The sequence below is a fragment of the Bos indicus x Bos taurus genome, chromosome 8, assembly GCF_003369695.1.
Source record: "Bos indicus x Bos taurus breed Angus x Brahman F1 hybrid chromosome 8, Bos_hybrid_MaternalHap_v2.0, whole genome shotgun sequence".
Lineage (NCBI taxonomy): Eukaryota > Metazoa > Chordata > Mammalia > Artiodactyla > Bovidae > Bos > Bos indicus x Bos taurus.
Genome location: NC_040083.1, coordinates 59,270,499 through 59,284,463, shown reverse-complemented (window position 1 = coordinate 59,284,463; position 13,965 = coordinate 59,270,499). Strand labels below are relative to the sequence as shown.

The window sequence follows — 13,965 nt, the reverse complement described above, 5'->3', positions numbered from 1 at the left end:
GTGCTTCTCTTGTGCAACTAAGCCTAAGACATGGGGTCCTCAAAGGCCCTCCCTTGAACCTCACTATTTTCTGAAGAGGAATTAATTTTTTGGGGCTTCAACAGCCGCACAAGGTGCATGTCTCTTTGCTGGGGGGAGAGTCACAGTCAGAAGAGAACTTTGCAGGAGAGAGTCAGTTTGTTCTGTCTTCATGATCTTTCTTGAGAAAATGTTGATTCATCCCTCAAGCTAACCAGCTACAATCTTGGACCTCTTGGGATGGCCCCATTTAAACACGAGCCTTCTAATCTATTTGCTCAGTTCCATCTCTGCCACTGACTCTCCTCCATCAGCTTTCTTTAGCAACCTAAGAACTTCTGTCAAGTCTTCCTCATGGCCTACCTCCATGCCATCTCCTTCACTGTCCCTTCCACCTGGAACACCCACCCACCTGCTGCCACCGCAGTCTCTGTTTCTAGAGCTAAAAAGTCTCACCTCCTCCCCCAGATTTTTCTGCAGCTAAGCCAAATAAGGTACAGAATCACATCCATTCCACCCACATTACCAACATTACTGCCTCAACAGCATTAGCAATGTCAAACACTCATTAAGCACATATAGCCAGGTACTCAGCCAGCCCAGATACAGAGATGACCTATATGACCTCTTCCCTTAAGTTGCTGACAGTCTTACAGGAATGGCATAAGGGTAGCTAGGTCCATATGGCACTTTCTCAAAGTCTATTGAATGCACTATAAGTTAAAGAAGTGTAAAAGATCTACAAACCTATGCTGCTGCTGCTGCTGCTAAGTCGCTTCAGTCGTGTCCAACTCTGTACGACCCCACAGACGGCAGCCCACCAGGCTCTGCTGTCCCTGGGGTTCTCCAGGCAAGAACACTGGAGTGGGTTGCCATTTCCTTCTCCAATGCATGAAAATGAAAAGTGAAAGTGAAGTCGCTCAGTCGTGTCTGACTCTTAGCGACCCCGTGGACTGTAGCCCACCAGGCTCCTCCGTCCATGGGATTTTCCAGGCAGGAGTAGTGGAGTGGGGTGCCATTGTAATCCAAAAATGCCAATTAAAACAAAGAGATACCATTCTTCTTCTGCCAAATTGACTAAAAATTTCTAAAACAGTAATACTCAATCTTGGTGCAAGACATTCAATTACTGAAAGTATAAATTGGAAAAACTTTTCTGAAAACACAGGTAGAAGCTTATCATAAACCTTTAAAACGCATGCACTTTTAAACTCAGCAATTTATCTGACTACTTTCAGAAAGCTAAGTTAAATAATCAGAAATGAAAAGAAACTTATGTATAATGATATTCATCATAGCTTTATTTATAACAGTAAAGAAATAAGAGGAACTATTAAGGAACATCTACATGATGGAATACTGTAATCTACCAATAATCATTAAAACATGCTTTTGAAAAATACTTAATAACTCAGAATAAAGCTCACAAGACAATGCCTAAGGGAGAAAAATTCTAAATTCACACATAGTAATATAAACTCTGTTAACTTTATATTAATGTATATATAAATTATATAACATAGCTAACTTCAATAGTTAGTATTTTGCTGTTATTGGCTTTAGGTGCTGGGCCTTGGGAAACTTTCTTTTTAAAGAATTACGAGAAGATAAAGAAGTATAGGGAGATTTCTGTGGAAATGCTAATGGGCTTTTCTGATGACTTAAGCATCCATAAAAGACTGGCTAAACACTCTGCCAGGTTCTATATTGAGCTCTAGAACAGCAGCAATAAAAAGCATAGCCCTGGCATTCAAAGATCTTACAAGTACACAGGATAGATGGAACAGTAAACAAGTAACTCCATTAAACGCAAATTTAGCCAAAGTATGGTAGTCTCTCCTTATTCTGGGGCTATGTTCCAAGACCCCAGTGGATGCCTGTATGTATATATAAATTAACAGTAATAATTAATGATAGAACAATTATAACAATATAGTTATCTCTCAGTATCCACAGAAAATTGGTTCCAGGACCTGCCATGAATATCAAAATCCAAGGATGCTCAAGTCCCATAGTTGGCCTTTGGGATTCAAGGTTGTGCATCTGCAGATTCAACCAATCAGAGACTGCATAGATCTACAGTGTTTATTTTTAAAAACCCACATATAAATGGACCCATGCAGTTCAAATCCGTATTGTTCAAAGGTCAACTGTATACTGTAATAAAATTTATGTGAATGTGGTCTCTCTTGCTCTCTCTAAAACTGTAAAAACCTAGTGCTTTTTCTAATTTTACTAAGCATTTATCACACACTATGACCACAACTTTTGCAGTTTGAGGTGTGACAGCAAAACTAGCGTGAATTTCTTTTTCCTTCTTACCAATTTCATGGTTAGAAGATTCATCCTAACTATAGATCTTAGCCACCTCAGTGTATCATTTTTTCTTTCCTTATTTTAAATTTACTTTTTAAAAAACTTTTTCTTCTGTATTAGAGTACAGCCAATTAACACTGTTGTGATAGTTTCAGGTGATAAAACAGTGAAGGGACTCAGCCATACATATACAAGTATCCATTCTCCTCCAAACTCCCCTTCCATCCAGGCTGTCACAGAACATTGAGCAGAGCTCCATGTGCTGTACAGTAGGTCCTTGTTGATTATCCATTTTAAATACAAAAGTGTGTATATGCCCATCCCAAACTCTTAACTATCCCTCCTGCCTTTTAAAAATCAAGAACTTTCAACCATTTCTCTTAAAGGAAGCACTTTACTGCTTTTCAGTGGTATATATGAATTGCCAGACACATGCACACACACTACTTTTATATAAGAATAACTAATAGAACTCTATTTGGTGCTCTGTAATGACCCATATGGGAATGAAGTCTAGAGAATAGGTATATTGTACATGTATGGCTGATTCACTGTGCTACACAGCAGAAACTAATACAACACTGCAAATCAACTGTACTCTAATAAAAAACTAATAAAAAAATAAAAGAGAAAAGTGAAAAAAATAATGAATTGCTAGCATCACTACTCTTACACTCTGGAGCCATTATTAAGTAAAATAATGGTTATCTGATGACAAAGACTGCCATCTCATGACAGTCAATTGGAGCTGAGACAGCTACTAAGTGTTTAATGGGTGGGATATGTTGAACAAAGGGATGATTCACATCCAGAATGAGAAGGAGTGGGACAGCATGAGATTTCATCACACTACTCAGAAAAGCATTCAATTTAAAACTTTATTATTATTTCTGGAACTTTCCATTTATTATTTTTGGACTGTGGTTAACTACAGGTAACCAAAACTGCAAAAGGCGAAACCAAAGATACAGGTGGGAGTCTACTCTATGCACAGAGTCTGGAAGTTTTACCCAAAAACTGACACCTGACTGGATATAAAAGATGTGGATGAATAGTTAGAGACACAGAGAAGGAGAAAGAGTATTTATTCCATGCATGGAAACAGTAAGTACTTTGAACAAAAGATTTTATATATTGGAAATGTTGACTAAACAGAGTATGGAAAGAAGCAACACTGGAAAGGAATGTAGTCTATATCATTGCTATTCAAATTCTTTCTGCAAAGGATCTGGTTTTTTTATTCCCAATATGTCATGACATTACTAGTAAGAGTTTAAGTTGGTGGAAGGCAGATATACTTTGGGATAGTTATTAAAGTTTTTCACAAATATCCCAATCTATCTATTTCAAGGTATACCATTTGCTTGAAGTTATATATGATTATATAATTTGGTTAAGCCATAGAAATGTAAGCAAAAGTGACATGCTGTATCTTCTGGGCCAAAGAGTAATCTGCTATGTTCTCTTTCATTTGTTATCTTTTCTTTCCCTCCACCACCAATATCGGCAATGTTCTAGAAGCTGGCTGATCACTTACCCTGGATTGCACAGAAGATAACAAAGTAGAACTTCTCAACATACAGGATGATAAGAAGCATGAGCAAAATAAACCTTTGTTGTTTTAAGACACTGATAAATGGAGAGCAATATTTATTGAAATTATAAACACATATCCCCTCAGATATATTTGAACACACAAAAAATGATGTATGTAAAAGGTAATCATTTGCAATATGGTTTGTTACAGCAAATGGCCCCAAAGAACCAAATGAACATCAACAGAAGACAAATTAAATACTGTAGTTCATTCATACAATGAAATATTATGCAACCACTTAAAAAGAAAAAAGTTCTCCTAGAGCTAATATGGAAGAATCTCCAAGTGAAAAAACAAGATATTCCCTGTGTGTATAATATACCATTTTTTTTTTTTTTGGTAAAGAAAAAATGGGGGATTAGAATATAATTAATACTTACACCAGCATAGGGAAATTCTATAATAATAAGAAACTAACAAAAAATTATTATCTTAGGGCAGATAGGTGGAACTTCCAATTACTCAGAAAGAAAGTCCCTGGTGCCATACTTAACTTCTTACTGTCTCACAACCTCAATCAATCTGCCAGCAAATCTCATCTTAAGTATAAATGGTGTACTTCTGCCTCTATCTTCAGCTGTTATCAGATCCTTCTTTAAACTTTGGCTTCCCTTCCTCCTCTTGGCCACATCTAATCAGCTTTCAGTTACATGACCTGTGTTAAGAATATATTTACTACTGTTTCAATATTCATTAAATTGCAGTCATTCTTGGTTACTCTTAAATAAACCATGCTTTTCTCTAGATGATTCCAAGCTTTGGCAACTGCTTTAGCTATTCTTGAGAGACTCTGAATTGCCTCTTAAAAGGCCTTAACAAATTGCTCCAATACATTCTTGTTTTTCTCATTCAGAACTCTTCTTCTATATGGAGATTATTTATTTTCCTTTATTATAATTATAAGACCCTTACTTTTGAAAAATTAGTAATAAAAAACTGATGGAAAAAAAAGAGAAATCTCTTCCTTATAGTAGTATGCCAACTAACGAATGTAGAAAGGATAATGGAAATAGAAAGTTATCATTTGGCAACCAGCGTTTGTGGTGGTAGATTCAGACAAAAGTCATACATGGATCCTTAGCCTGTACATGGAGATTTGATGAGAACGAGATACTGGCATCGTCTCAGAGTATGGAACCACAAAACACTTAGGAATTGCCATGAAAAAATGGTGCCTAACAGTGGAGAAATCTAATTGATACAACCTTAACTAGGTGATTAAGGTCAATATTACAAGGGGTAGGACAGGCTGACAACATGTACTTTCTGATGCAATTCACTAAAAAGAGTCCAATATACCATTTTTGTGTAATCCCTGCCAAGGAAGTATGGCCTGAGTCTGGACATGAGGAAACACTAGACAGACCCAAAGTGAAGAATACAAAGTGAAAGGCCTATAGTATCCTTCAAAAACAAGAGGAACTGTTTCAGATTAAAGGAGATTAAGAGACAAGATTACTAAATGCAACATGTTAGCCTGAGTTGTATCCTGGACCAGAGAAGAGACATTGTTGGGACAGTTAGCAAAATTTGCATGGGGTTTTGATGACAGTGTTGTCATTGTGGATTTCTTGGTTACAGTGGAGAGCAGCCTTGCCTTTTTGTAAAATACAAAAAGGAAAACATCATGCCTCTCCCTTTCTCTCAAATGGTTCAGCAAAAGATTAATCATTATGGATGCAGGGTGATAAAGCAAAAATAATACAAAATGTCAATAACTGGGGCACTTTGGTGAGCAGGATATGGGAGTTCTTTACACTACCGTTCGTCAACTTTTCTCTTAAGTTTTAGGTTATTTCAAAATAAATTACTTTTAAAGTGTGTTTACACAGGTAAGCATGCTTTCATTTTTAACAGCTGCCAGGTATTATAGTACTGACAGCCACTTGTCATCATTTAAAAACCACCTTTCTGCCTGAAGACTGACTACTGAAACACAAATAAAGATACTCCAAACTTGGAACATTGAAAATGAAAAATATTTCTATTTTTATTTTTTTACATTAGTTTAGATATTAATGTGTTGATGTTTTAGACCTTAAATGAGGGGAGCCCACAGAAATTTCTGAGTAAAATTTCCAACCCGGTAAAAGTCAGCCAGTGGCACTTGAACTGGCTGGCCAAAGGAAATAACAACTAACCCTAACAGGCCCTGAAACAGTCTCCTATCCTAAACTCGAAATAGCCTCTCCGGTGATAGTAGTACCAAAACAGCATTTAATAACAGACCCACCAGGTCTATTTGAGTTCCATTATTTAGGGTAGAAGGAAGTCAACAGCTACCTCCCCATCTCTTAAGGCTCTAGCTTACTTGTCATGCATTCCCAGAGGCACACTATAATATGACTAATCACTGGCTGCTTCTTCAGCACCATATGTCTCCCAATTTCAAAGCAAAAACTGTCCCAGCTAGAACCGGAACAACAGACTTCCTACCTCATGCAGCTGGAGTCGAACCTTGGTAACTGCTCGGATCCAGTGCGCTCTGGCTTGGGTAAATGGCGAAGATGCAGTCTCCTCAGGAAAACTTGTAACAGAGAAAAGAATGTTCGTTAAAAATAAGCCCAGGTCACAGGATGACAGTGCTCAAGTCAAAACTGCCAAATACCTAAAATTAAAAGGTTTGCATTCATGCCTATACTTGTCTAGTGATTCAAGCCACTAAAACAGCATATCCTGAACATCCAACATGAAAAAAATTCTTCTCTAAAATGACAATTGCTTTTAGCTTTTCATCTGTTCCCTCTCTTTCTTTCCCTTTTTCCACTCACCTGATGAGGCAGCTCACTGGAACAGTTAGGGGTCAGGATACCAAAAGCAGTGACAAGGGCCCTAAGTCAGTGGCTAACAAGGAAACGGTGCAGAGGGGCGTGGAGTAGACCTCTTTCCCGCCTCTCAGGATGGCCACTCTCCCCTGGGGGCTCTACATAGCATCCTGGGGGCAGAACTGTGTTTCTGCAAACCCTTTCTACTCCACTAAGTGTTTTGGAAGGCCTATCAATTCCTAGTCTACATCAAAGCACTAAGAAAAAAGGCAGAGCCCTCCTCCTGCTGTGATCTTGTTCCTTGAGCTGCCTCAGGAACATCCTAAGTGCAAGGAACAACACACATAACAAAGGAGCTCCGAGGCAGAAACACTAGCCTATATTAAACAAATAATCATCTAGGTTTTACCTGTGGAATAGTGGTTCATTCTTGGTGATGATGCTTCTCCCCTCGCTCACTGGCATCTATCGCCAAGGCAGTAAACAAGAAACCACCATACAGACACACAAAATATATGCTAGGCACTGATGCCACTTAACTGCATCAGCTGTTTTAAAACATCTGTGGGCACTTCTGAAACCAGCCTGGATGTCACTTGCACAGCTAGGATCTGGGATGACAAAGCCATGAGAGAAGGACGGGCACTTCTGCTGCTTGACCAAGAACTCTACCCAGACAATAACATCTTTAAAGTCCAAAGTCTACAAAGAGCTATCTTTCAGTGAGTTGTCAGTCAAGTTAAAAAAAAAAGCTGGTCCAGAACTCAGTCTCTGATGTCTTGTCTACTAGATGAGCCACCAGAGACAACTAAAAATCAGGAAAACAAACAGAAAATAATTTTCTACCTTCGAGTGGTACAGTAGAGGCATCAACTGTTTTCTAACTTTTACCATATAATCAGTGTTCAGTGCTCTGATCTTCCCATGACCTTGAAATTTGAGAATTTAAGTCACACCTAGCTCTTGTCACTCTACTCCAGTGGTTTTCAACTAAGGACAGTTTTGCCCCTCAGGAGAACTCTGGCAATAATATCTGGAGACATGTCTGGTTTTCACACCAAGAGCTGCTGGTGTGAAAACATGTAGTGTGCAGACATGTAGTGTGCAGAGGCCAGGGATGCCACTAAACATTCTACAAGGCGTACAATAGCTCCCCATAACAAACGATAATCTGGCTCGGGGAGTCCCCTGATGGCCTAGTGGTTAAGACTCGGTGCTTTCACTGTGGAGGCCTGAATTCAACCCCTGGTCAGGGAACCACACCACATGCTGCACAATGTAGCTAAAATATCAAAAACAAAACAAAACAAAAAAACGAAGAAAGAATTATCTGGCTAAAAACGTTAATAGTGCCAAGACTGAGAAACCCTGCTTTGTCCCAACCTATCAGCAACTTACTGACCAATTTAGCTCAACAATAACAATACTCAAACTCAGTACTAAGCTTCATTATGTGACTGTTAAAAGGACAAGTTTAAAATTTTCCTTCTTCTGGGTACCAACTGCCAGATGTACTGCTAGGCCCCAGGGAGACAGAAAGGTGATTTAGATCTGGCTTCTAGATCAGTTCTTTAACTGCCTCCCAGATTAGTCAAGAGAAAAAAAAAAAAAAGAAAAACAATGTTCACCAAAAAAATTTAAACATTAATAGGCTAGGAAGCCTGTTTTATTTGAAGCAGCTCCTCTGAATGAAATAATCTTCAGGGCTCAGGTCAGTTCCAGACTCAGAGGTTGTCATACATGGGGTCAACTAGTAAGCCAAGAACTACAGACTCCAGAAGGCCTGGTACACTGCAGCTACAATGTTCTTCAGAGTTCCTTGAAATACTTTGGTAATTACACCAGAAAACAATGGAAGCAGTGCAGAGATAAGCCTCAGTATCCTGATCACAACCATACCCAGCTGCAGGGAAACAAACAGAGCAATTGCATTCTGTCAGCAGTACCACAGGGCAGGTACTGAGGAAACCATATGAGCTCCTCAAGGTAGCCATGACCTACCTCTCCTGGGGGCTTCGGACAAGGTCTTTGTGTAGCACCATATCTGGGGGTGGATGGGCTATGGCATCTTCTTTCATCTCCTTGGGTTCACACACTCCCCTCTTCTCCTCTTCACCTGTCACCTCCAAGGCTTTCTCTTGTTCTCCAAAACCCACTTGGCCATCCCTGGAGAGGCTGCTGGAGCTGTGGCAGGAATGAATGGAGTCCCTCTCCCGACGGTCATCATCTTGTTCATGACACTGGTCCAGTTCACTTAACTGAGAGCTTCCTTGACTCACGTTACAGGAGGAGCCATACCTACTACTGCTGGTGGGGCTGTGAGAATGAGAGGAGGACAGATTAGTAAATAAATACAAAGTAAACACTGGAACAAAATAATGAATGAATCCAGGAAATAATGATTCTATTAGTGGCAAGGATCACAAACAGGAGGTTCCTGGGAAGAGAGGAGCAAAGTTCACATTCTAGAAGAACTAGGCTCTATTCAGCAAAATCACAACAAGGAAAAACAACACAGCATGCTGGGTTCTCCAATAGCACTTAGCCCCAACCCTGCAACTGACTTTGAAGAATTTTTTATCTTAATCTGCTATTTTGTAAGCATTAAGAATTATTCAAATAGTCTGTTTATGCCTAAAATTCTCTGCTCGAACTTCTTAAAAACAACCTGTCCAGTGGCTGTAATCAAAGTTTTCTAATTTTCACAAAGTAAAACGGATAGATGAACTCTACTCCCTTTTTCTGTTACCTATTAAATTGAGAACTCTTTTCTTCCTCTCCAATTGGAAATATAAAGGTCTGTTCCTCAGAATGTGCAAAGGAAAGTGAATATGTTCCTTCAATTGTCCCTCAACCACCTGCACAAGGTAATGGAAGCCAAATAGAGGCTAGGACAAAGAAATTCCTCAGGGAGAATGGTCTCATTGACATGAATGTTACCGTGGTATCCCTGGCAGCATAGGAAGTATCCCAGAGCCATCTATAACTGAGTTCCTCTCAGGTCATGGCTCAGTTTTGGACAAAATGGACACAGTCCAACTCCAAGATCTGAGTCAGGGCCACATTAATGCATTTTTGTTCCTGAAGAGAGACCAGCACAATCCCCTCTCTCAACCACCTGAATTCCCATACCTGGAAAGGAAATTTTTCTCCTGGTATAAGAGGCATAGAGAAAATGGCAGTGAATCGTGACTATACAGGAAGAATAGCATTCATAAGTTACTCCCTTGAGCCATATACTAAATTTTAAAGACTCAGTCCTATTCAAAATAGAGGGACTTGGGGATGATCTACATGACCTATCCTAGCCCCATTTGGATAGTTCCATCCCAAGTCAGGGGCCCTTCATTTTAATTCTGTGGGGACAATAGACAAGGAATTCCCTTGCCAAAGAGTCAAGCTTTAACTAAGGGCTAATGTTTATTGTTCTCCAGTGTTATTTTCCCTCCGGTTCCTCCCAATCATCTGGTGTTTCCAGGCTGATTTCTGATTTTTCATTCCATAGCAGTAGGAGAGGTACCAGGCCACTGTGCTGAGTAGTTCCTAACACACAATCTCCAAAGTGTTTGACCAACTTCTTTGGACTGTTTTGGGCCAGTGCTCAAGGCAGCACTCTTAAACTGTCCTGTATGGTACATCTTCTTAGGGGAAATAATAGTACGCTTTGCAGGTGGACCCTGTACAATGCTCCGCCATAGAGCACAATGCTCCACAGCAAATGATAGCCCTGAGCTCCTGGGAGACTCTACCAAAAACACCTAAAAAACACCAGTCTCACGGATGATAAAACTCAGAAACTGGAAGAAGCTATGCAAATCCATATGGAATAGGATATACAGTATAGATTAATCCAAGCCATCCTTTGCATTTTATATTCTACTTAGTAATTTCACTGCCACTGGAGAAAGCATCTTAGAAGACTTGGAAAAGCAAAGCAAAGTAGAACTCTCCCAGCTATTATAGATATAGGTGTTCAAAGCCCAAGGAAGCATTCAAGCCTATCACATGGCTGTAATTATTAATAATATATGCCACTCAATGACTTGCTGCCTCTTCTTGCCCTCCCTTCTCCCTTCTACATTATTCAAGGCAGAGCAAGCCAGAGTAAGTAAATCCTAGAATTTAGCCTTTCCTTTAACCAGGAAGCGCATTGTTCCAATAAGTGAATTATATTTGGTAGAGAGAAGAGATGACAATATCCACATATTATTTCTTGTTACTTAATGCCTAACATGAAGCTCAGGTGCTGGGAAAGACACAAGGAGGATAAAAAGCAGGCTATGGTTAAGCTACCACTAAGTCATTGCATCATAAATGGTCAATTCCTTAAAATCATTTATGATGCTTTAGTTGAGAACAGGCCTTTTGCTGGTCTTTGGTTCCTTGATGTCCAGCAGAGTAACTGGCTGCTGTACATTTGAAACACAGCTAGTGCTAGCAGGCTCTGCCTCCTCTTCATGTGTTTCTGGTTGAAGTAGCTCAGAGACAGTGCAGTGTTCTTCCTCATGACTCTCTGAAGGACAGATATCTTTGGTATCCTTGTCTTCTCCAGATGCTGGGATTTCTTGCTGGTTTTTCACTTCTCCAGGCCTTGAGAGCTCCTGAGTACATATACTTGGCCCAGCCTCCAGCTGCTCAGAGGTCCCAGAGGGCTGAGTCAAGACCTTAGCTGGCTCAGCAAAGGCCCCAGACCTTTGAGAAGACTCCAAAGTTTTGTCAGTCTCACCAGATTTAAGGTCCTGATCACTGCTTATAACCAAAGCTGGAGAGGAGGATTCTGCAGGCATTTGTTCAGAGTCCCCTTTGTTCTCTTTCAGCCATGGAAATGAAAGATCCAGCTTCTTTCCAAACCTTAGTTTTGAATCGCTTGCTACTACACTACTCCCCTTCCCCTCACTACCTCCCTCAAAGAGAGTTGACAGCTTCTTAAAACTGGACATTAAACCAGTCTCTGCTGCTCTACTGCCAGTGGAGGAGGGAGAGGAAAAGAAGGAGCTCAGTGATTTCCCGTAGTCAGCAGCAGAAGATGGGAAATGGAGCTTTGGCCAACTGGTCATGTTTGGGATTGGCTGCTCCGCTTCCTGGGGGACTGCAGGTGAGTCTTTCTGGGCATCAAGTATCTCACAATGTTCTTTGGCACAAAGCACAGGTTCCTCCAGTGGAGGGTGAGAAATGTACCCTTGGGTTTCCGGTGTGGCACTCTGGCTGACACTTGCCTCACTGAACAGCGCTGTTTCTAGTGAACTGGCTGCCTGTAGCTCTAAGAAGTCTTGGTTTGCAGAGATGGATTGCATATCTGGCTCTGGCTCAAGAGGAAGAGGTGGCTGAACTGGAGGAGGAAGCTCTTTGGCAATCCAGGTAGGATCTGGATGCAACTGTATTGGCAATGGGATATGCTCTGCTTCCAATGATGCCTCTGTGTCTGTAGCCTGCAGCATCCCCATGTCTCCTTCATCGCTCAGAGACAATACTCCTTGCCCAGTATCATCCCCTGAGACAGAAGATGCACCCTCAATTATTTCAGAATGTTGGGGTTCTGGAATATTGTCTGGAATATTCTTGTTTTCCATTTCAGTTGTTAGTTTAGGATCATCTGTCAAGGTCTCCAAGTCTGACTCTGCACTAACCACAGTCATTCCACAGTCACTGACCATAGATTCTGAATTGAGTGCTCCCAAGGTAACTTCTTTACACAAATTTTCTGGAGGTACTGACCCTACAGTATCTCTGAGACTACCATTTTGAAGCAATGCAGTAGCTGGAACAGATGATTCTTGTTTGCATGTCTCTGGTTTGGGACTTTTAAAAATTCCAAATAACTCACCTTTGAGAGGCTGAGATGATATACCAGAAGAAAGAGAGAAAAAAGAATTTTTCTTTGGAGGTTTAGGAGAAGAGAAAAGTCCGGAGAATGTTTTGGGAGGTTCAATTAAGGACCCAGAGAAAGATTTCACTTTGGTCACAAACCCCGAAAGCATTTCTACTGAAGAGTCCAACACTGATTTGTCTTCCTCTTTATCCTCACCTTGACTCTGGAGGTGCCATGTATCTCCTGGATCCACAGAGGAAGAAGTTGGCTCCAGGATCTTTGTTAAGACCTCATCAGGGGCCTTTTCTAATGGCAAATTCAATGGATCACTAGTAAATCTTTCATTTTGGTGGGAGTTAGTACAAGTGTTTAAATTGTTGAGCTTTTCAACCAAATGGCTATCATGGGAAAAAGAACCGGGCAGTGAGTCATTCATGGATGCTTCTTGTATAAAAGCTTCTTTGTGGGTAGATATCTCAAGGGTCTCTGGACCAATGAGCAGTGTTTCAGTCTGTGCCTGAAATCCTGGTGAATGAGGAACAATGTCTTTTTGTGACTGATTTATCTGGAAATCTGAAGATGTCCTTGGTCCATTACTGGAACCTAGTTTTCCTGGATCATTCTCCTCTACATTGAGCTCATCTGCAAGGGAGATAATCTCAGTGGTGTTGCTAATGGAAACACAAGAAGCCATTTGCTGTTCATGAACTACTTCCTGGACCATGCTATCTCCATTGCCATTAGAACCTTCTTTAGTTATTGTACCACTCATGTCCACAAAAACACTTGGCTTCTTACAGGGCTGGGAAGTCACTGGAGCAGTAGTTGAAAGGCTCTGTTTTTTCCCAGGACTCTGCTGCTTTTCATCCAAAAAAGACAAGCTGAAGAAACTGAAAGAGCTTTTAGGAGAGGCATCCTTCTTGCTGCCTGAGTTAGCAGTGGGGAAAAAGGAAGGAAGTGTGAATAGCCCTTCTGCTTGAGATTTGGTTCTGGGTAGAGCAGCAGAGGCTCTGTTCCCAGATTTTTCAGATCCAGTCAGGAAAGAAAATATATTTTTTCTTGTTGGCAATTCTGGTTGGGAGGGAGATGTGGCAGTTGAAAAACTGTGGTCTTTGTCAGAAAAATGATCTTGTTCATTTGAATTTCTTCTGCTCAGAATATCTAAAGATATTTTATCACTTCTTGGGACTTCTGTCACTATAGACATACCACTGGCTTCTACTGAAGAATCTTTGGAACAGTCTTTGAAACCTGTTGAGAAAGATGAATTTGGTGACTTGTAGGTTAGGTGGTCTCTGGAGGGTACCTCTTCTTCAGTCAAATGATCACCCTTGATCTCCTTAATTGCTGGTTCCTTTAGCTCACTGTCATCAATGGTAGTCTGCTTGTTCAGACCTCTAACTCGAACTTTCCCTTTAGAGGAAACTGGTGCAACAGGAAAGTTCCCAACATCCTGTCTA

General features: G+C 40.5%; 1 protein-coding gene across 4 annotated transcripts in view; it reads right to left on the bottom strand.

The window, feature by feature from the left end:
* The window catches only part of UNC13B (unc-13 homolog B), a 225,486-nt gene that overhangs the window by 78,160 nt on the left and 133,361 nt on the right, over positions 1-13,965 (bottom strand). For all 4 annotated transcript variants that reach the window (XM_027549578.1, XM_027549579.1, XM_027549576.1 and 1 more), the window contains exons 9-10: positions 8,698-9,012; positions 6,368-6,458 (exon numbers count right to left, since the gene is read on the bottom strand). In XM_027549578.1, the coding sequence (XP_027405379.1) occupies positions 6,368-6,458; positions 8,698-9,012 (406 nt within the window). The remainder of the gene's footprint in view (positions 1-6,367; positions 6,459-8,697; positions 9,013-13,965) is intronic.